General features: G+C 39.3%; 1 protein-coding gene across 4 annotated transcripts in view; it reads left to right on the top strand.

The window, feature by feature from the left end:
* Window positions 1–21986, top strand: part of LOC127950414 (retinoic acid receptor alpha-B-like) — a 111254-nt gene extending 89268 nt beyond the window's left edge. For all 4 annotated transcript variants that reach the window (XM_052547462.1, XM_052547469.1, XM_052547454.1 and 1 more), the window contains 7 exons: window positions 5064–5212; window positions 13704–13845; window positions 18117–18277; window positions 18383–18559; window positions 18671–18875; window positions 19383–19541; window positions 19623–21986. In XM_052547462.1, coding sequence (XP_052403422.1) covers window positions 5064–5212; window positions 13704–13845; window positions 18117–18277; window positions 18383–18559; window positions 18671–18875; window positions 19383–19541; window positions 19623–19819 — 1190 coding nt within the window. In that variant the 3' untranslated portion in view covers window positions 19820–21986. The remainder of the gene's footprint in view (window positions 1–5063; window positions 5213–13703; window positions 13846–18116; window positions 18278–18382; window positions 18560–18670; window positions 18876–19382; window positions 19542–19622) is intronic.
* The last annotated feature ends 1351 nt before the right edge of the window (window positions 21987–23337 follow it).

Here is a 23337-nt window from a genome sequence, read left to right as displayed (position 1 = left end):
TTCATGGTCTGCCCTATTTTTCCTCTCCCTCTCTCACGCGCTATCGATCTTTCTTTCTCGCTCTCTCGCACATAACTCACAATCTTTCCTCCATTTTTCTCACTTAGACCCACACCCACACGCTCAAAGACTTCACACCATAATATTTTTCTCACTCTATGTACAAGTAACATAATTGTGTCTCCCTATATGTGGTGTCTACTGTAGAGAGCTCACAAAAAGTGCTGACTGTAGCCTGTTTTGACATGCCCTGTGAAATGTCAGAGTATGCTAGTACTGTACGTATGAAATACATATTCATGTGGCAATATGTAATGTACATTGACTTCTCAGTTTAGTTAATTTGTATAGCAGTGTTCATAAACCTGTCGTTTGCCACTATTTTTTGTTTTTGTGAAATGTAGAAATTAATCCTTAGGCAACATTGGGAAGGAAAGTGCCCAAACCACACTTGGCTTATAATGATTTGGTTTGATTTGATTTGATTTTGACACTTTTGTTTTATTATTGTATTAAAATGAATGGAATATAATTGACCTTTATTTGTAAAGTTCAATATAGTTGGATACAGTGCAACTGCTTTCAGCCCATGACCCTCAAATCCAGACAGATTTTTTGCATTAAGATAATTATATATTTAAATTCATACAAATTGGAGCACATACATAGTATTAATGTTTGATTATCATTTATGTTGGTGGTGTCATATACAATTAATATTAAGTAAATGCACAGTGTATTTGCTGTGTGTGATGATTTGTCTTGTTTCATTAATAGACAAGGGTCAGGGCAGTTCATTGAGTTCACTTCACAGTCTCTGGGGGAAACCATCTTTCTGCCCTTCACCCCTCTCGACTTCTCCTGCTTTTGCTGTGACGAGAGATGCGTGCCAGCTGCTTGTGCAGGCTGCCATTAATGCCATTGTTACTTCGGTCTCGTTCTCAAAAATCAAGTCCTAGTGACTGTGCCAAGATGACATTTTTGCCCTGTTGGGATTTCAATCCCTCATAAACTGATAAGAAAGGAATGAGTAAGATTATTGAAAGCTACACCTGTGCACCAAAACCTGGCACGTTGCCTACATAGTTGCAATGCTTTTTGGGATTGCCTCTTTTATTGAGGATACATTAATTGCTGTATTGATTACTAAAAGCATTTAGAGTATTATAGAAGACGGCATATATTTTGATGCCTTTAAATGCTGTTTAGGCAGACTGTGTGTACTATGTTTTGGAGCAGAGCCTACGTGTTGGCAGTTTTAATGTGAGATTTAACCTGCCTGCCAGCTTTGGAAGTGAGTGGAAGTATGTGGTGATGTCAAACAGCTAAAGAACACCTTGGAAAGTGATGTCTTCTGTGTGCACGAGGGGCGTCTCAGACAGGTGGTAGCCTCACAGCAGTTGATGTAAGGTTACCCTGGGTCGAACCTCTGGGCATAATTAAAGTTTTCAGCATGAGGTTGTTCCTTCTAGAGCTACAGACCAACTCAACAGCCATGACTAAAACGCGTCTCCTCAGAGATGCAACAGAGTGCGTAATTAGAGCGTGCCACGTGATCACAGCTTCACAGGAAGCTGCTTGTGCCGCCAGTTCTGCGGTTATTCAGGGTTATTCGGGTTCAGGAAAGCAGTTTCTAACCCTCAAACTTTCACTTATATAAGAGCGAGGGATTTCTCTGTTCAGTTCAGCCGTTCAATTTTTAATATGCACTATTAATTATAGATCAGATCGAGGAAGTTTGAAGCATTGTGGTATGGGCGAGAGTAGATGAAGGCATGATTTTGCCCATCGCCCCAGTGTCTGCTGTCAGAAGAGCAGTTCCCATAATGTCCTGGATCTGTGTCGAGCTCTGTCCCTGTTATAGAAAATGTGCCACTCGGATTGGAGCTGAGGTCAGATGGCGCTCTAGGGAACAAGTGAGTGGCATAGTAAGAGAGAGCGAGATTTGGTGAAAGGGAATGAGTGCAACAGTGAGGAGAATTGTGGGAGAGGAACGAACAGTTTGACATCTAAAAACAGTCTTCGTCTTGAAGCTTCATGTTCGTGAGAGCAGGATGTGTGATGCCAGCCCGTAGTTTTTCTCACTTCCTGTTCTCTCTGTGTGTGAAAATAAAAGCTAAAATACCATCTGCAAATGTATCTGTGTTGAGATACCAGTTTGTTTCGTTTATCCAGGGCTGTTGTTTTAATATATATATTTTTTAAATGGTGCAAATTTATATACAGTTGATTTTAAATTGACACATTGTTTGAAGGCATTAGGGCCTTTCACACCTCTAAAGTACTGGGACAATTTTGTGCGAACTATTTCCCAGTACCATTAAAAGGGTTGCATTCGCACCGACAGTGTGTAATAGGAAGTGACATAAGCCGGTCGACATCGATGTCATTTGTGTGTGGCATTCAACAATGTTAACAACAGGAGGATGGAGGATGCTATGATCGGAGCGGTGTTTGTTGTCTTGCGGGTTTCACAATAATGGACATGGAATGTCGAAGTGTACGTAAAGCGATTTGAAAGAACGGAAAGGAGGACTAATGAGATTCTGCTCCGGAGTAGGAGCTAATTTGGTTCTCGAAAAAGCAGTCTGGTACTAAAATCACACCCAGTTCAGGCGGTGCGAAAATGCCTAAAAGTGGGAACTTCCACAATTAGTTCTGGTCCTATGAAAAGATTCCTGTGGTGTGAAAGGCCCTATTGACACGGCCTTTGGAGGGTAGAACAGTTCCATTAAAGGACAAAGTATGAAATATTTTTTGACAACACTCTCTAAAGATATCTGAAGTATAAATCATTTTTTATTTAGTCATATTGTCAATTTGTCATTGATTAATTGTAAAATTTCTTCACATTATTTACACCTATTTTATTTTTTTTCCAGTTAAATCTGCCTGCTTTATATTGGTAATCTGCCATTCCTAAAATGTCAGTATCTGCCATAATAAAATCTATATATATTGGTCGACCTCTAATTACCATAGTCATTAAAAAGCTTGGAATTATTAGGGACTCATAGGGAATAATACAATACAATAATACAATAAGCTTCTAGGCCTGGAAGGTTCATGCAAAAAAAATTTCTCAATTGCTCAGCTCTTTTTGAGTGTCATTTCTGTAAAATGTTTTTGTTTTATACAGTGATTGACTGGAAATGCATTGGTCAGAAGATGTATTCTGTATATTTGGGAAAACCCTGAGTTTTCCTAAGTTATTGCTCTTAGTTCTCCATAACTAGTCCATAACTAGCTGGGAATCGCGTTTGTGTTTGTGGGGAGGTCTGCTGTGTGTGTGTGGAAAGAGATAAAAGCTCGACATCCTCGTATGACACTGTGCTGGTGCCAGGATAGGTATTTTTAGCTTTGACTCTGCTTTTTCTGAACACAGGAAATAGACTCCTATGGTTGCCCACTGGCTCCGTCTCGTAATAGACAAAGCTTTGTGAGATCTACCAAACTCACCGTTTAACATTTCACTAATGTTCTTCTACTTAAAGAGGGCATTGACTCGCCATTCAGGCGTTTGTTTGGCGGTCCCAGTGTTTGCATTTGTGAGTTGGGGACTCTGCTGTGGGTAGATTGTCTCTCTGAACAGAGACACGGAGACGAGATATCGAATCAAAACGTAAACCGAAACACAAGCTCACCTCACTGCCTGTCTCTACCACACAGCCACAGAAGTGACCGTAAAGGCTTTTATGTTACAAAATATTTGTTTTGAGTAAATGCTGTATTTTTCATCAAATGGATGCAGCTGTGGTGAGCATTAGAGATGACTTTTAAACACACAGTAAAATTTTACCATCTCCAAACATTTGAACATGAATGTAAAGGCTAGTGTGTTCCTAAATGCTGGCAGAATTCACATTCGGCATGTTTATAATAATATAAAATAGTAAAAAAAATATATAAATATAATTAATGGTACTGCAGTAGCAAAAACATTTAAAGGGTCAGAGAGAAAGGCTAAATAATGAAACCATTTCTGATACCCATTGACTTCCATAGAATTTTTCCCCATGCTATGTGGTCTTCCAGTAACTGTTTGGTTCTCCACATATTTCAAAATATCATCTTTTATGTTCAGCAGAAGAAAGAAATGTGTACAAGTTGGAACAACTTGGGCTGAGTAAAATGTTCTCTTTTGAGAAGAGATGAGCTGTCCCTTTAATGCTGCAGTTACCTCTTTTCACCATCTATTAGGGGTTATTGAAACAACATCTGAGTCTCTGCATTACTGACACATGCTAACTGCACCCACATAACAGCATGTTCTCCTTCACTAGCAACCTGTGTCTTCCTCATGTTTCTCCACGCCATGGCATTTGTGAGAGACGCAGCGGGAAAGGAGAGGATGGCAGCGGGGGAGACACATGAGGGTTGCGGAGAGGAATGTCTGTGCGTACATATGTTTGAAAATATATACGGGTGCCGTCATTGCCACCATGCAGACAGTCATTTATATGTGGGCATATTCATACAGGGAATCTTCAGTGACGTAGAGAATTTCAGCTACTCAAAATGCAGAGCCATTGTTGTTTTGTGCCCTTGACGTGTGGAGAGGGCAGGGTGTACTCTGGCGTGGGCTTCCCTCATGGTCTATTTAAAGTTGTTTCATAAGCTCTCGGTCATGGCAACTCTTTGACGGAGCAGTGCAGCTTGTGCGCCCCCTCCGCTCAAGCACAGCGTGCGGTTTCTCCCTCTGCACCCTGGCTGACTGTCATGACTTTATTAATTAAAGCTGGCACTCGTCCCAGTCGGTAGCAGCTGAAACTGTGAGGAAAGCAAGAGTGAATGTGTAAGAAGAGCGTGGTACCAGCCTATCTGTCTGCTCGCTCCAGCAATGGAGACGTTCTCCTGAGAAGCTTGACTTTAGCTGCTCATCGGGATGTGCAAGCACTCCCTCTCTGAGCCTTCCTGGGGAGCCGAGGCATCTTTTCAGGTTGAAGTTCACTGCAGACTGTTGCTAAACACAGAAGGCTGTTTTCTCAAAGGAAACTAATAATCCTTGTGAGGGAATTATGGCACATTGAGTCAAACTAAAGGCTGTTTCTGTTCTCTTGTAGCTGTTGAGACCCAGAGCACAAGCTCAGAGGAGATTGTACCCAGCCCACCGTCTCCACCTCCACCACCACGGGTCTACAAGCCCTGTTTCGTCTGCCAGGACAAGTCCTCGGGCTACCACTATGGAGTTAGCGCATGTGAAGGGTGCAAGGTAAGGATTTATCCCGTCTCAATTTGCAGAAGGATTGAGGTCTTACATTTTTTGGTCTCTTTAGTTACACTTGTCTGCATCTGTAAAGAAATATACAAACTAATGGCCATTTTGGGCCAGCCAGTTTACATATGTATAGTCAGATATGAGCGTTGTTTTGACACTTGTTTTTGGTATTTTGTTGATGCAAATTAGGGTAAATATCAAGTATGTTCAACTTTTTGGGGCCCACTGTTTTTATCTTTTGAAACCTGAATCTCTGAATTTTGGGGTTCAGGATGTATTGAAAACATATTACCATATCAGATTCATTTTAGTTATATACTTGCCATTTATTATCACTAAATGAGTTAGATAAGGTAATATTGTACCAATACATGTATGTGTGTGTATATATGTGTGTGTGTGTGTGTGTGTGTGTGTGTGTGTGTATATATAGATGGATGGATGGATAGATTGATAATATGATATGAAAATGTATAGGGCTGCAACTAACGATTATTTTGATAATCGATTAATCTGTCGATTATTTTTACGATTAATCGATTAATCGGTTTATGTACTTATATTTTAGTTTTTTCAATTTTTTCCCCAAGTAAATTATTAATAAAGGGTCTTTATCATTCAGCATAGATTTTTAAGAGATTTTAACCATTTTGCATTGTCATATCCTCATCAAAAATATACCTGGAGTTGTTTTATTATGTTAGTAATCCTTTGTCGAACTCTTCTGCAATCAAAACACTGATCCATACTCTAGCAAAATTCACAAGGAGATTTCAAATATTGTTTTCACCATGGCAGTCCTTAGAGCTCCTAAAGTAGTTTAACATCCCAAACAAAGCTTAAGGAATCTTTGAGAACATATTTTCACGAAGTATAAGGATAAAACAGAATAAAATTGCAGTGCATTGTATTTTATTATTTACTGGGAAAAAGCTTTATAGCTTATGCTGTGAAATTGTAAACAATCCTTCGAAAAAAAGTGCCAATGGCATGAAACCTGAATGGAACTCAGAATTTAAAGTAAAATCCATCAGAAGGTTGTCCAGAAAAAAAAAATGGGACACACACAAAAAACCTGCTGTGTGAAAAAGAGCAGTGAATACTTAGTAAAGAAGTGCATTTTAAATATACTCAAACATTTACCTCTCTCATTCAGTCATAATTAGGCTGCAAGTCTGAATTATGAACTGGTAAACGACAAACTGATCACATAACATGTTTGTAAAGCTTTAAATGTTAACTGTTAAAAAGCAATGTTATCAGCTTTTACGACTAAACATATGCAAACAACCTTGTACTGGAGAATCTGCACAAATAAAATTCTTAGGGGCCGTTCACATATCGCACCTAAAAACGCGTGGAAAACGCTAGTCGCGCCGCTTTCTCCTTCTTTCCAAAGCGCTCGGGCAGAAGCGCCTGCCTTTGCTAAGCAACCATGACGTGCTCTCTCCATGACGTGCCCTCTCCATGAAGACCCGGAAATTTCAGCAAAGGATAAATGGATGCGGTGTGGACGCGCCTGGAAAAACGGGCGCATCGCACCGCGTGCGTGTCGCGACCGCGTCGCTTCCATTATGAGAGTGCATACTGCGCGCCTACATAGGAAATAACAAACTTGAGCACGCAAAAGACACGATTATGTGAACGGCCCCTTAAACAGTTCAGTAGTGCAGAGTTTACAGGTTACTCTTCATTTTAAAGGCTCAAAGTAAAGTACTCCCACTTCCCGCTGAATGCTGCAGAGACGCTGTTCGGGAAGCACGTGACATAAAACGAGGCCAGCTATTGGCTATTCGCTTCTTCACCTGCTGTACTGGCTGAGTAAAACCTCCGGTGGCTCATTACTGCCACACTTTGGTCACCGCAGATTTGAAGTATGCACGAAATGAGCCGCTTATGGCAAATAAAATTTATTTAGCGACGAATCGATTACTAAATTAGTTGACAACTATTTTAATAATCGATTTTAATCGATTAAATCGATTCGTTGTTTCAGCTCTAAAAATGTACTGCTTTTGATATCCTTTTACTTGAAATATCTTTTGGGGTTCAGTCTAGGGGTGCTCCGATCACGATCATCGGCTTTACTGACGAGATGAGATGCCCATTAACGATCGGCCGATCGTGATCGGAGCACCCCTAGTTCAGTCATCCCATCTGTGTTTTCTAGCAATGCCACTGGTGAAAACCTCCTGTACTGACTTTTACTGCAAGGGGAAAAAAGGGCCCTATTTGCACAATGGTAAACTCCTAGGCTTTTAATTCATTGCTACTTAATAATTGAAGACTGGTAGTGTATACAATGTATTAGGGATGCACGATATTGGATTTTGGCCGATATTCGATATGCCGATATTTTCTAAATAATTTTGGCCGATGCCGATACCGATATCGATATATATACAAATATATACTGATATATTTACAAATATATACTGATATATTTAAACTTTAATTTTACTGAAGAGAAATCCATGTATCTCTTCTGTACTGATTCTACCATAAATTTATTATTTTACAAATGTAGACAGACATTCACATCTGAAAAACAGGTCAATTATTTCACTTGGAGAATATCGGTTTGGCTCATCGGCAGAAATATTCATATCGGCCGATACCGATAATGGTCATTTTAAGCTTTTATCGGCCGATACCGATGTTGTGCCGATATTATCGTGCATCCCTACAATGTATCTACATCGTGTCTCCCTGAGAAAGTTCATCTCCAAACTGCTGTGTTTCTCCATGAAGGCTACAGAGCCCCCTTATCAGAGCTCAGCCGCAGGGAAGCGTGGGTGGAGAGCACACACGTGTACACGCGCGCACACACACACACATGGTGCTGCTTGCTGAGAAATAAACATGACTTCATTAAATTTGCATGGGCTATCTTCTCCCATCTCGCTGCCTTTGAATGGTGGGAGGACAAATCTGCACTCGTCTCTTCTTTCAAAATCCACCCATCACTCTTCATCAACCCTACTGCCTTGTCTTCTTTGAGATAAAAAAAAAAAGAGGAGTCAGCATTTGGGCTGTATGTCATTACGTCAAAAATGTGTTTGAGTGCATTTTGTTTTTTGCAAAGCTGTTGTAGTCAACATCGAAGGCAAGCTTCCATGTAGCTACTATTTTAAGAAAGGTTGTTGAAATTGACTTATGAAGGACTGATTTGACAATTCGTGAACAATTCAATTTTTGATTAAAAAACTAGGGATGCACGATAATATCGGCACAACATCGGTATCGGCCGATAAAAGCTTAAAATGACCATTATCGGTATCGGCCGATATGAATATTTCTGCCGATGAGCCAAACCGATATTCTCCAAGTGAAATAATTGACCTGTTTTTCAGATGTGAATGTTTGTCTACATTTGTAAAATAATAAATTTATGGTAGAATCAGTACAGAAGAGATACATGGATTTCTCTTCAGTAAAATTAAAGTTTAAATTTATCAGTATATATTTGTATATATATCGATATCGGTATCGGCATCGGCCAAAATTATTTAGAAAATATCGGCATATCGAATATCGGCCAAAATCCAATATCGTGCATCCCTATAAAAAACAAATGAATCCCAATGTTTCAGCAACACCAAATCCTACATATAGGATCTTCTCTGATCCATCGATAGAATTGGATTAACCAGGTTAAATTAAACGGTATTAGGTGCAACACTGTCACTTTTGTTTGGAAAAGATTTGAAAATAAGAGAAATATTGGCATGGTCAATCATTGTTGTGTTTTCTGTGGCTATATGTGAGAATGGTCAGCCTTTGAGAGCATGTTACATAAGCTGTGCTCCACACCCTAGTAAGATGCCTGCTGCTTAGCACACTAATTATGCCCAAAGTTTACTTCAGTTTTTATGCAAATGTTTGCTGTATGCATACAGCCGAACACAAACTTTCAAAGTATACTCCCTGTGATAGCATGCTGCATAAATTAGCTGTTTACCATTTGGGACAAGCGTAACATCTGAAGCACATCTAAATATTCCCTAGATAGGCAGCTCTCACTAGGTTTAGTAACAGCTGCTGGTCTAAATCCTTCATGGCTACTAAACACAAATAACTATCATGTGCACAACCACTTAGTCACACTAAAGAGACAGACAGCCTTATTTTGATCTCATGGTCTCTACACGCTTCATACAAACACACGAGGGCTCCTTCGTTGTCACGGTGCGCCTGGGGGTTTGTACTCATGTCCAGGATTAGTGGAGACACTAAAGAGGCTTAGCGCTCCTGCAGACCTCAAATTGTTTCCTTGCTGCCCTCTTCTGCTACCTTCCACTCACAGGATCTGCCCGGCAGGTCAACACTGGGTCAGTCCAGGGTTCGCAAAGGTCAGGTGATGCCTAGTGAGAGATTAGGATCACAGATCAGCCCTGCATCCATTATGTCCTCTACCTCATCCATGTCTAGTCTCTTAGACAACACTTTTAATTCTTGATTTGAATCTGAATGAAATGCTTTTCTTCGTATTAGATTGTTTAAGTCCAATAAAGTAACGAGGCTTCCTTATTCCAAGAAGGCTCCATTTATTTGATCAAAGAAACAGTAGAAACACTATTGTGAAATATTTTTACAGTTTTAAATGATTATTTTCTATTTAAATATATTTTAAAATGTAGTTTATTCTTGCTATGGCAAAGCTGGCTGGGCCACTGCTGGAGCCCGTAATCTAGTGGAATTACCCAGCTGCCCCTCTGTTGCCAGAGCATTCTTCACACCTTGTGATGATATTGAGCTTCATTCCTGTGGCTTTCAGGCCCGACCAACAGCGGCACAGAGCAAAGCGAATGAAGCAAGATGAGGAAAAGAGGCCTTGTGATTGTGGACTGGTGTGACTTTTGTCAGGGGTTTGTTATCAGTCAGTCAGCTCTCCAGGTGAGACCGCAGTCGGTTGAACAAAGGCTACCTTCGCTCAGGATTCGTGGAATTCGGCTGCTGACGTAAGCACATTTTGTTGGGCAGTGTATAGAACTAATGCTTTATTTTTAGCTGAACTGTGCTACATTTTTATGAAGCCTGTGCCAAGTCAATTTAAATAAATTACTTTTATCATACAAGTGGTCAACTTTTGAAACCGTGCAAACTCATTTTAGTGTGCAGCGAAATTGCTGCCCACAGCAGCGTGCAACTTCATGTCGTGCATCTGCAGCAGTCACTGACCTGCTGAAACTGGTCCAGGAAGAAACATTTTTATCTGCATCTACCACAATGACCTCCAGAAGATCAGAGCTGGCATGAATAAAACCCATCCGATGAATGAGAGCTCCACTGTAGGCAGTTCAAACCTCTGGGCAGTGCATTAGAAAACCATTTCGGCTGGGCGAGGCAAGCACACATTCTGTCATGCGTCTGCCATGCTCACCTTTACTTTACTTTTTCATAGCCAAGACCGTTTGTGAGAGGGACATGTCCTTTCCAGCATGCCGGACATGTCCTTGGAGACGATCTTTCAGTGAAATAACATGAGTGTTTTTAGATGGCAGCCACTGGACAGACCTGTCAAAAGCACACACATACTAAAAGCTTCCGTCGGTGTCCTGACTGATAAGGTGAAGGCTTTTCCACTAAAAGCCTGGGGGGTTATGGTTTCCAAACCATAGAGGAAGAATGTTGCTTTTTACTTTAGGCTTGCTTTGAAAACTGTAGCATGACTAGGATGCATATTTAGATGCAGTTCATGTGTAGGGAGATGATCACATCAACACTGATTCTCGGAGTTATGGATATTTAATTCTGTATGTATGGTTTTCCCATATTTTTATATTTAGATTACAATTTATTACCCATCATTGAATGCTTATTTAATTTTGATCTTAAAAAAGGGATGTAGAATAAGGCATTAATATGTTCTTAATTAGTACTAATACATGGCTTATATTCTAGTAATATGCATGCTAATAAGCAACTAATAGGTGTTACCTATTCTAAAGTGTTACCAAGCTTTATTAATGACAGTGAGACTGGACCGAACAGAACACAATGCTTTGACTTGACATGAACATCTAGCTGCAGAACATGTGACTTCAGCTTAATAAATACTGTCCCAGTCGAAGTTTGTACGATTTTAAACCTTGCCATCTTCTTCGACAGCACAGTCACTTTGCTGGCCTTTGTTTCCCTCTCGTGGTTTACACCAATGAATTACCTAAAATGTAATAATAGAGAAATATGGGATGTGAGGTGTGTCAAGTAAAGATTAATTAGGATCCTACTGCGTTCAAGAAAAATAAAGAAAAAGAGATGTAAAAAGAGCGCACAAATGTATATATAAAAAAAAACTAAACAAAAACAAAATCTACCTATTTACCTTTTGAACAAACTCCAATGTTCCTGTAGCTTTCTCTTGGTTTTGTAAGTAGAAGACAAGTTCTGTGATGAAGCTTTGCTGGATGCGTCACATGATGTGGTTTTCCATATTGATCATCCAACCTCCAGTTGTGTCTTCTTCACCAGCAACTGATGCAGACAACAGTTATAGTTAATGTTCAGAAACTACACACTGTAACACCAAAATAATCTGCCAGACCAACACAGGCTATCTTTAAGGTTCTCTCTGACAGAATAATAAAGTGATTATGCTATAATTATAACTGTTAACATTACTTAAGCACACATTTCAATAAACCCCACAACAAATGGTCAAATAAAGCCCAGTCTATCACATAGATTTTACCAAAAAACAATAGAGGATGACATGTACCACAGACATTTGATTAGACTGCAAAAGAACAGAAGTTAAACTCCAATGAACAAGCTAGCTAACTTGGTTTGGATATGAAAATAATAATAACAATAATAATAAACTTCATTCAATAAGATAAGTTTGCTTTTTTTTTTTTACTTTGGATAATAGTATGGAAGGCCAAAAGTTCTCATGAGCTCTTGACATAACAGGTTTTTTTTATTATTATTCTTTTTAATCTGAAAGATAATGGAATGGGAGTCTACCGTTGTCATGTATGGTATTGACATAATGACATAAGCTTTCAAGGAAAGTAATTATATTGATTCAAGGATAGACCAATTAGAAGTTAACAAATTGTTGGTAACGAACAATGCTGCACAGTAGGGATCACAAACAAGTAAGGTCTTTGCTTTGTCCCAAAAGTGTGCAATCAGGGCCAATATGAACACAGCTCTCTACTGCCACCTGATGGCACAGTTGTGTAACTTGGAGAAAAACTTATGTCGGGATCCCAAAAAAATGAAGATGTGAGAACGAGAAAACAAGCAAAATAATAATCCTTGGCCTCTTTGAACTATTTAAAGTCATGTCCAGAAGAATCAATTTTATAAAATGTTTTCACCCAGTTTGTCAGGTATAAGTCTGCAATATTAAGTAGTATCTCCAGATCTTTTTTTCTTAAATGTATTCACACAGAACCATTGAACCCACACATATTGTGTTCCTGCCTGCACCAGTCAGTGAATCCAGCTCAATACCCACGCGCCCAGCGGCAGTCACGAGTGAAGCTCTCATGGTTTAGTCCTCAGCCAGAGAGCTCTGGTTGCAGCCCAGCAGCTGAAATCCCTTCCACAAGTCTAAGCAATCACTGTTTGACATCTGCTCTCGGACCATATGTGGCTTCTGCTGTGTACGTTTGTGACCTCAGACTGACTCTCTGGCTGCATCCGAAAACTTGGCCAGCTGACTTATTGCCTCACTGTCCATCAGGCAATGACTTCCAGGCAGCGCTTGCGCACGTAGGCACCCCATGAAACTGATTTCGGACAGGCTTCTGTGGCAGAGTGACAGTTTAATGATCTACAGCAAGAGAGCTTTGGCGATAACTAAGTGGATATTTCATAACTGCAATATTAATTTCTCGCTTGAAATGACATCAAAAGTGCAAAACGTTGATCCAAACGTACATCTACACACAAACTGACCACCGACTGCAACTTTCAGATGCCATCTTTTATTTTTTAGCTTAACTGTCATCGAATGGAATGCACAGGATTGTGGGATATCAAAGGCAGCGAAGCATACATCTATGCTGCCTTCAAAAATCAGCCAGATGAAGGCATCTCAGGAGATAGGAACTGAAGCTAACACTGAATTCGGACGTGCCTAGATCCCTTCCTACCTTTTTTTTTTTTTTTTTTTTTTTTTTTTGCCAGTAGGAACCTCTGGGCACTTGAACTGGGAGATTATACCCAGCAGCCATAATACAGCTGAATCTAAACCGAGCTGAGTCTCCCATTATGCCAAGAAATAATGTGTGACTAGGTGTGAGAGAGCTGTATCTATGCCATGGTTGTCTATTCGCATTTTCGCGTGTTTGTGTATCGTGGCGATGCACATGATGTGAATATAAGATTGACTGGTGAATCATTAGTGGCTTTATATAACCGTTCCGCCTCAGTCTTGCTCGCTTCTGGGGGCTGGTGTTAATTTGCTTATGCGTGTCATCTATAAACCTTCCAGCTATAGTAAAACCTCTGTGCTTGCTTTTCTTCTCAGGGCTTTTTCCGAAGGAGCATTCAGAAGAACATGGTGTACACCTGTCACCGAGAGAAGAGCTGTATCATCAACAAGGTCACCCGAAACCGCTGCCAGTACTGCCGACTGCAGAAGTGCCTGGAAGTAGGCATGTCTAAAGAATGTAAGTTGCATAATATTGACATTTTGTAATAGTATTACTGTTTTCACTGTATTTTGGATCAGATAAATGCAGCTTTGGTAAGCATAAGAGACTGTAATTGCTACTATACCACAATTTATTTATTTATTTTTACTAGAAATGCATACTGCAACATACATTTAGTACACTATGCTAGGAAGGCCTCTTGTTAGTCATTAGTCTCTCTGATCCTGCTGTCACCACCTACTGGACGGAGTGCAGAAGTGCTCTGCATGGTTCACCAGTGAAATGACATTTTCCAGCATTATCTAAAGCACACCAGAGATTGTCTGTCATTTCATAGTGATGTTCTAGCATGTTTGTATAGCAGGCATGTGTGCAAGCTGTCTTGTGAGCAATGTTCCCTGTAATATTGTTTTCTTGCTGATCAAATCTTTTCTCTGTTGGGTGGACTTTTCAGCCACCTGAGCAAAAACATTCTTTATATACCAGGCCTGTACAACGCAAACACAAAAAAAGTGTGTAAATGAATGTGCAATTTATATTTGATTTGACCCTTGATGCAGATAAATTATGCACATTCTAGGTTACCTGAGAAATTTTAATTAAATTTTAATTTTTTTAATAGTGCTGTTACTTAAAAAATAATTTTTAAAAAATCTATTAAATTCTTTATAATAATAAACTATAAAAATAGATTAGAGTAAATATATTTTTTTTAAGTGTAGACGTGAATTTATCTAAACATCCCCATGTAGTAGAGTTTGTACACTTAACCTGTGTGTAGCTGTAAATGTCTCGGGAGTTTTTGTTACCGTTTTGTTACCTACTTTACAGCTTGATAACGTTTTATTTCACATGCCATTGCATTTGCGATCCCTCTCATTAAGCCATTTTTTCTGCAACCTTTAAAGTATTGGTTTAAAGTACACATCACCATTCTCTTTCTATGAAACCTGTAAACCACATTCACCATTTCTTACTCTGTAGCCGTTTGCCCGAGCACTTCAGACATTTAACATTCATTAGAATTCAATCAAATGGCTTTCCATTTTTTTTGTCTCTCTTGTGTGTGGCATATTATTCTTCTGCACGATCGCTAGATAAGTGTGCAGCTGCGAATGAGGGAACATTGTTTGTGAGATGTCTGTGTGTATTTGTGCCAAGACAATAATTGAATATCATAATGAATATCAGCTAAAAAAAAATGAGGAATAGCAATAATAAAGTGCTACTGTATGACAGAAAGCTTTATCTGATGTATCTGTTGTAGTAGGACCTAATTTAGTTGCTATATGGGTTTCCATGTACTTTTGTTCTGTTAGTAGCATGAAAGCATGTTCGCTTTTCTTTCTGTGCTGTGCTGAACTGAAGTTAGCTTTTTCTGCCAGAGCAAGATAAAATCTCTGCCCCAGATTTATTTTCTACATTTCATTCTCTCTGCTCTGATATGATGGCTCGCTCCTCATCATAAAGTTGTTTGCAAGCAGGTTTCGTCTTTTCGCACATGTCATATTGTGAAAGATTACCTCCCTGTGTTAATAGTTCTTTAATGGCTCCATTAGATTGTGTTTTCTGAGCCCACGCTGGCACCCAGCTCCCTCTGGAGAAATGAATATGTGGCTGTGGGGAGAAGTGAGGGAGAATCATCCTTTACCACCCCTCTCGCTCGCTCCCCCAGTGTGTGTGTGTGTGTGTGTGTGTGGAGGAGGGAGAAGAGCCATTGAGTTATCTTTAGACAAAGGAAGGAGTCCTTACCAAAAGAAGGAAAAAAACATGAGATAAAGGAGTGATTGAGGCTGTGAGAAGTAGAAAAGAGAGAGATTGTGAAGTTCCAGGACAACAGAGCGGGAAGAAACGGAGGAGGGAGGAATGCAGGCGCAGAGGGAGAGCCTGTTTAAAGCGGCCTGATATTTGTCATGTGACGTGATTAGATTAGGTTGGATTTTAGTGAAAGCAGAGGTCGTTTGTCACGGTTATTAACAACAACCAACATTCATTTCTCATCTCTGCACACTGCACACACCATCAGCACATCTGTGTGTGTGTGTGTGTGTGATGAAACACAATGAGTGCGTTTACATGCACTATCTTGCATTGATTATTTTCACCAGTGAAGATTGCAATTCTTCAGTGTCATTAATATATTCTCATCCCAGTTTAATGTGCAGAAACAGATACAAGTAAACCACTTACATCTCACAGATTTCCCTGAAGAGTAAATACTTTGATCCTATCAAAAGATTGATTGTTTCAGCAATGTGGATTCATCTGATGGCATGAGATTGACAGGAATATATTTGTGGCCTATTGTCCTGAATTTGGTTGTGAGTGGTGCTGAACTGACACGTGTTTTAAAACATGGTTGTACAATTTTCTTTCTCTTATGCTCACCATGGCTGCATTTAATCAAAAATACAGTAAAAGCAATAAAACTACAGAATAGTTTTACATTCTAAAATAAGCCTTAAAGGTTTAGTTCACCCCAAAATGAAAAGTAGTCTGTGTTTTACTCCTCAAGTCATCCTAGGTGGATATGACTTTCTTCTTTCAGACAAATTCGATCAGAGTTATATAAAAAAATCTCCTGGCACTTTTAAGCTCCATCATTGTATTGGGTGGGTGTTTCTGTTCAACGGTCCAAAACACGTTAAATAAAGCACACACATCTGTTGATTGCGCGATTAGTGATGAACACGGAGAGAGCAAAACAAAAAAAGCAAGCCATGAATCAGAAGCACAAAACAAGGATTTGTAAAGCAAAATGTCAGAGGATTTTGATATAAGCCAAGAGGAGACTGGTTTTCCTTTGCTAAAGTAAGGAAACTTTGCATGCTTAAACTCGTGACACTAGCATATCTCAGAGGCAGAGTGCCGGGAAAATCTTTAATATAATTCTGATTGGATTTGTCTGAAAGAAGAAAGTCATTAACGCCAACGAAATCTGAAGTGTGACTAAAAAAACGGGCAAATTTTCATTTTTGGGTGAACTAAACCTATATTGTAAAATTATTTCTGTGATGGAAAGGTTGATTTTTCAACATCATTACTCCAGTCTTCAGTGTCACATGATCCTTCAGAAATCACTTTAAAATGCTCATTTCCTGCTTAAAAACATTTCTCAATATTATTAATATTGGAAACAGGGTTTTTTGGAAATGTGATAAATAATTTCTCAGGATTCTTTGAAAAGGAAGTTCAAAGGCATTTATTTGAATTTAAAACGTTGGGGGGGGGGGTGATAAATGACATAACTGTTAATTTTATCAATTTATTGTGTTCTTGCTGAATGAGTGTTAATTGTTTAAACTCTTGCTGACTTTTGAATAGTACTGAATGTCTAAAACTGTCTTTTTCAGGTGAAGGTCATTATTGGTTTTATGCAAAACCTCTTTTTTCCTATTATCCTGATTTCACTTTGCATTTAAACAGTTATTGGTGTTGTGGTGTACTGTTCAGATTTGTGTTTACATTAACGTCAAAGCCAAAAGGAAAAAGGCATTTTCAAAATCTTCTTGTAAACTCTTTTCTTGCATTGGTGTTTTGTATAATGAGCTCGTCTGTGAGTTACCAGTGTGTTGTATATTGTATCCATGTATAATGCCTCTATAAATATTCAGTGTTTTTTTATAATTTTTAATGACTTTTCTATTATTGTGTAGATTACTCTGTATTTTTAAGGCAGGTATATCACTGTATACACGTTTCCATTGTCAAAGAAAGAAGGGAAGACCTCAGAGAATCACTTCCTTGGACGACATCTGTGCTTATTTAACATCTGAGACACTTTTACCTAAAGATCTTTTTGAACTGCCACATCAAAGTTTTTATTCAGCTCTTTTCTCTCTGGAAATATAGCAAGAAATGAATTTCCTTGTTCCTTCTCTCTCTCTCTGTCTCTCTCTCTCTCTCTCTCTCTCTCTCTCTCTCTCTCAATATACATGCATGCATAAACACACACATATATATATGTATAATATATATGTGTGTGTGTGTGTGTGTGTTTTCTGGGTCTTTCACTTAATCTGCGGCCTCTTTCATTCATTATGTATTAGCTGCCAAAATGATTGAATTGGTTTAACTGTATGATCTGCTGTTTTCATCAGGCATCCAAAAAAAACACTGGACGTTTACTGCCATCTTGTGGCTTGTGTATATTATTAGTTTTATATTTATTATTATTATTTAGATATTTCTTTCTTTCTTATTGCTACTTTTGGTAAAATATCAGTGGTGTGTATATCGATGGTTGGACCTTTTTTTTTCTCTTTCTTTTCTCCCTGTCCTTGCAGCTGTTCGGAATGACCGGAACAAGAGGAAGAAGGAAGAGAAGAAGCAGGAGTGTTCAGAGAGTTACGTGTTAAGTCCTGATACGGAGCAGATGATCGAGCGGGTTAGGAAGGCCCATCAGGAAACCTTCCCCTCCCTGTGCCAGCTGGGCAAATACACCACAGTAAGTCGGAGGCAAAGCTCTTAACACCAGGCGACATCTTTGTGCTATTGTGATGAAATAATTCACAAACTATGCAAACGTTGTATCTGTCCTGTCCTCAAACAGAATAACAGTGCAGACCAAAGGGTTTCTCTGGATGTTGACCTGTGGGACAAGTTCAGTGAACTCTCCACCAAATGCATTATTAAAACGGTGGAGTTCGCCAAGCAGCTGCCGGGCTTCACCACGCTCACTATCGCAGATCAGATCACGCTGTTAAAGGCCGCCTGTCTCGACATCCTGGTAAGAGCACCACACGCAAGTGTGTTTTTGTCTGAATAGTGCATGAATAGATGCATCACTTTTGTAAGTGTGTAGGTTGAGAATTGACCTGTCTTTAATTTTCTTTAACAGATTCTGCGAATATGTACGCGTTACACACCGGATCAGGACACCATGACGTTTTCAGACGGTCTGACACTGAACCGCACGCAGATGCACAACGCCGGCTTTGGTCCACTGACAGATCTGGTTTTCGCCTTTGCCAACCAGCTCCTTCCTCTGGAGATGGATGATGCAGAGACGGGGCTCCTCAGCGCCATCTGTTTGCTGTGTGGAGGTACTGCAGCTGTTTGACTCTAATTGAGTCAGAGACACTTTTGGCCATATTTTAGTTTGTGAATGTTGTCTTCATGAATTTTTCATTTTTAGTAACCACATAAAACTGACTTTTCTTGGTTTATTAATTGGATGTTATCTTTCAGACCATCACTTATACTAATACATCATTTGTATACCAAACTATGTTCATTCAGTATTGTCTGCAATTTCCTTTTTTAGGGTTTACTGTATGGATATGCAATATATATATTTTTTTAATGTCAGACTATTTGTCTACAGACTGGTTTGTTTTTAGTTTTTATTTTTAATTTTGTAATTAATCTGCTATTTATAATTTACCAGCTGGAAATTATAATTAATTATAATTTTAAAATACAGTTTTCTTCCATTTAGTCAATGTTTAAATAATGTAAACGTTTCTAGAACTCATGAAATTGTTCTTTTTTTTGTGCTTGTGGGACTGTTTGTTAGCTGATGTTATAAAACCCTGTGCACTTGTGCTCAGATCGGCAGGATCTGGAGCAGTCAGATAAAGTGGATGTGCTTCAGGAGCCGCTGCTGGAGGCACTAAAGATCTACGTGAGAAAGAGGAGGCCTCATAAACCACACATGTTCCCCAAGATGCTAATGAAGATCACAGACCTGAGGAGCATCAGCGCTAAAGGTCAGATTCACAATGAGTCTTTGAACATCAAGCTTGAATCAACCAGGGTCCATTCTAACACTTTGATTCCTTCTCAATCAGGAGCCGAGCGAGTAATAACTCTGAAAATGGAGATTCCTGGCTCCATGCCTCCACTCATTCAGGAGATGCTGGAGAATTCGGAGGGTCTGGAGGGTGGCGGCGGGGCGAGAGGAGGAAAAGGAGCGCCGCCAGGAAGCTGCAGCCCCAGTTTGTCTCCCAGCTCAACACACAGCAGTCCCTCAGCTCACTCCCCCTGAGTCTCACCTCCAGACAGGGCTCCGTACAGAATGAAAACTGGTTTGAAACCAGAAATAAGCCACAGCCGACCAGCGCCAGAAAGCAGAATTTGGGTAGACTTTGATCCGGGCTGAATGGACCCGAATCAAACAGTAAATCCGGCTGGCTTTCATTAGCTGAAGACCAATTGAGTTGCACACAGACCGATTCTGCTCAAAACTCACACTGTCATTAAAACCACCAGTGACTCAGTGACTGCCAGAGCCCTGCAGCTTTTAACGTGGCGGTAGTTTGTAAAGATGGCAGAACGAATGCCCTGTGTGTGCAGAAGTGTCTTCCCAGCTCTGCTCCCATCACACAAACTGTGACGGCCCAGACAAGATCTCTTCCTCATCTGATGGACACATTCTCTTGGGCCTGTGATTATTAGTTTATAAATTTCAATCCCTTAAAGCAAGCTAAAGGATGTTAGGACGTCAGATGTCCAGAAGTCAGGGACATTTTGAACTTTCCAGCTGTTTTGGTTCGGTTTCTTTGTTTTCTTACAAAAAGATATATGAAATCTATATTGACAGAAATATAAGATTTGAATCTTGTGTCTTAGGTGGAATGCAGAACAATACTTATCTTTTCTCTCAGAAGTTAAACACGATCAAGGTTGACCCACAGTTATGTTCACGTCATGCACAAGGGCACGCCACGCTAGCACTGAAAACCATGGGGTTAACATGCAGTTTTGTCCAGTGAGGAAATGATTCGGAGATGTATTCACAAAGATCAACTTGGCCGCTTGGGCAAAGAAATGAAGGATCTCATGGAAAAAAGCAGCTTGTAATTTATGATGTGAATGAGATCTCCGAATTTAAGGAGCGCTAAATGCCTTTGTGTAGCTTTTTAATATTGTTTCTTAATTTACTTTTAATTTTGTAATTAACTTTCAAAAGACCCCCCCCCACACACACACACACAATGAGATTTCCAAACATAATGACTCACAAACATGTATTTTTGGCTAAATGCCCACGAGAACTTGTCATTTCAGAAATATTGAGAATGTTGTAATTGAGCATTTCACACAGAACGTCATGCCTTTTTTTTTTTTTTTTTTTTTTGCCTGCACCGGAGTGGTGAAGCTCTGTTATTGGTAGACTTGTTTCTAATCATCTGTCATGTTTTAGCTGTCGCGTGTGCTGAGATGCTTCTCCTCTGTACCTTACAACATCACTGCCTCTGCTCTCCTGCAACAATCATTGAACACATGTCAACAACAACACTGCCTCTGTATGACAATCACTTTAAAGCTCACAAACAACTTTGCCTCTGTAACACACACTGATCCATGCCAGACATCTGGATTCATGAGACCGCACGCTTTGTTTGTTTTTTTTGTAGGTCTAGAAACATCAAACAAGTATTGAATTCACAATTGTGGTTGCGTAGAAATGCTTGATTAAAGTAAGACCTTGTTTCGACATTTCTAAGAATATAGCATTCTTTTAGTAATCATTTACTCATCCTCATTTAATTCCAAATCTGTATGAGATTTATTTTTGGATGCGTGTGTGTGTTCTGCAAAAAAAAAAAAAAGTCAGTCATGCAGGTTTGCAATAACAGGAGGGTGAGTAAATGACAGATTTTCCTTTTTAAAAACATTAGCTCAATAAAGTAAGAATACAAGTACATTTGGGAGGCTCCATACAATTCAGCTCTGGTGGATCAGTGTCAGCATATCATTATTGTACCAGTTTACAACAGCTCTGCTAGACCCGTCTCTATGAACCCTGAACTGTGCAGTAGGCCGAAACCGTTTCCTCTAACACACTCTTCTGAGAGTGATGGGTGAACCGTTTCACTGCAACTATGCACAACATGCACAGAGCTCACTTCTATTTACCTGTTGTGAAAATCACAAGCCTCTTCCAGTAGCTCAGTACTGTTTGTTTCCTCTGATTCTGCATTCAGTCACTGCCCGATGGTTCATTGCTTTGAGCCGTACTGCATCACAGACCTCGACGGGCCTCTTCTCTCACTCAAAGGATGACAGAGATCTACACGACGTACAGCACAAATCCTGTACTGCTTTAACAGTTGTTATACAGTCAAACGCACAAAAAATGTTTCTGTTGTGTCAGGTCCCTGAATAATGAGAGTAATGTTTAATAAAGACTTCTGTTTTGTGTTTCTGACCATGCTGGGTTTTTTTCCCCTCTCGCACTTTCTCAGTGTAGAGATACTTAAGCTGTGGTTTCTTTAAAACGTTCTCTGTCCGACCACATCAAGATTGTGTTCAGATGACTGTGTGACTTTTTTTTCATAAAATATATATATGTATCTGTGGATTGCTATAATGATATAATATCATTTTCCTGCACAATTTCAACCGCACTAAGTACAGTTATAACTCCTATTGCGATAAACTTTATTTATTTTAGTTTTATTGCAATCAATACCCAAACTCTGAATTGCTAAAACATTTATTGAAACCATAACTATTTTTTTAAACCTTAAACACAAATCCAAACCTTTAAACTGAATCCCAGAACCCCTGACTCTTCTGACAAAGTCGGGCAATCGCTTCAAAACCATTTCACCTGTATTCAAAATCAAACAAAGCTTTAAAATCATACATTAGAGTAACACTTTCCAATGTGAGTGCACAAATATGCATTAAATAATGCTTAAATGTTGCACAGTTAATCTTGAGTTAATGTAGAACTCATGAAGAACTAAACCATTTATTAGTGCTTACTGTATTAATAACTAATGAACATTCTATGATTCATAGACCAAGCAATCAAAAAACTGTTATTAGTTAAATGTGTCCTAATGTATTAATTCCCTAATAACATATAACTAATGAATTAAATTCATATGGTAATTACCACAATGGATTGAAGCATGCATTTCAACTTCTCTCTCTTTGTCCTCCTCTGACTCTCATTGCCTCCATGCTTGCAACATTTTCAAAATGGCTTCCCTGAGGCCTATTTGTAGTGCTAAGTCTCAGACCGATTGGGATTGTGTTTTCTGTGCAAGTGTTTTCAGGTGTGTATGTAAGTGCCTATAATTGCCAGATGAGTTTTGCATTTTGAACAGGGTGTTTCCCAATGATAACAGGTGAATTAGTTTTTGAACAAAGTGTCTAAAGTAAGAAAACGTGTTTAGTGTTTGCAATAGTTGTGTTACAGGATTGCAAACAAAGTGCAAAGGTGACAATGTGTTTAGGGTATACTACAAGAGCGAATAACTGAAGTGTGAATAATTTTGAATTCTTGTGTGTAAACACTGACAGGCGTGTTGCAGTTGTGCTTAAGTTTTGCTTTCTTGTTTCAAGGGCTTTGCGTCACAAGTTTTATCAAAGTGCAAATTGCATTTTAGTGAGTGAGAATGTGTTTTGCAAAAAAAAAAAGTGCATGAGATTGCAAACAGTGTCTAAACTGCCTGAACTTGTTCAAGTTTTTGCTGAAAGTGATTTATTTATTGGACAAATTGGTTTAGGATATTGGAATTTTGGTTCAGATAATGGGGTTTAGGGTCT

Source organism: Carassius gibelio, chromosome A3 (assembly GCF_023724105.1).
Source record: "Carassius gibelio isolate Cgi1373 ecotype wild population from Czech Republic chromosome A3, carGib1.2-hapl.c, whole genome shotgun sequence".
Taxonomy (NCBI): Eukaryota; Metazoa; Chordata; class Actinopteri; order Cypriniformes; family Cyprinidae; genus Carassius; species Carassius gibelio.
This window is presented reverse-complemented; position numbering and strand designations above follow the sequence as displayed.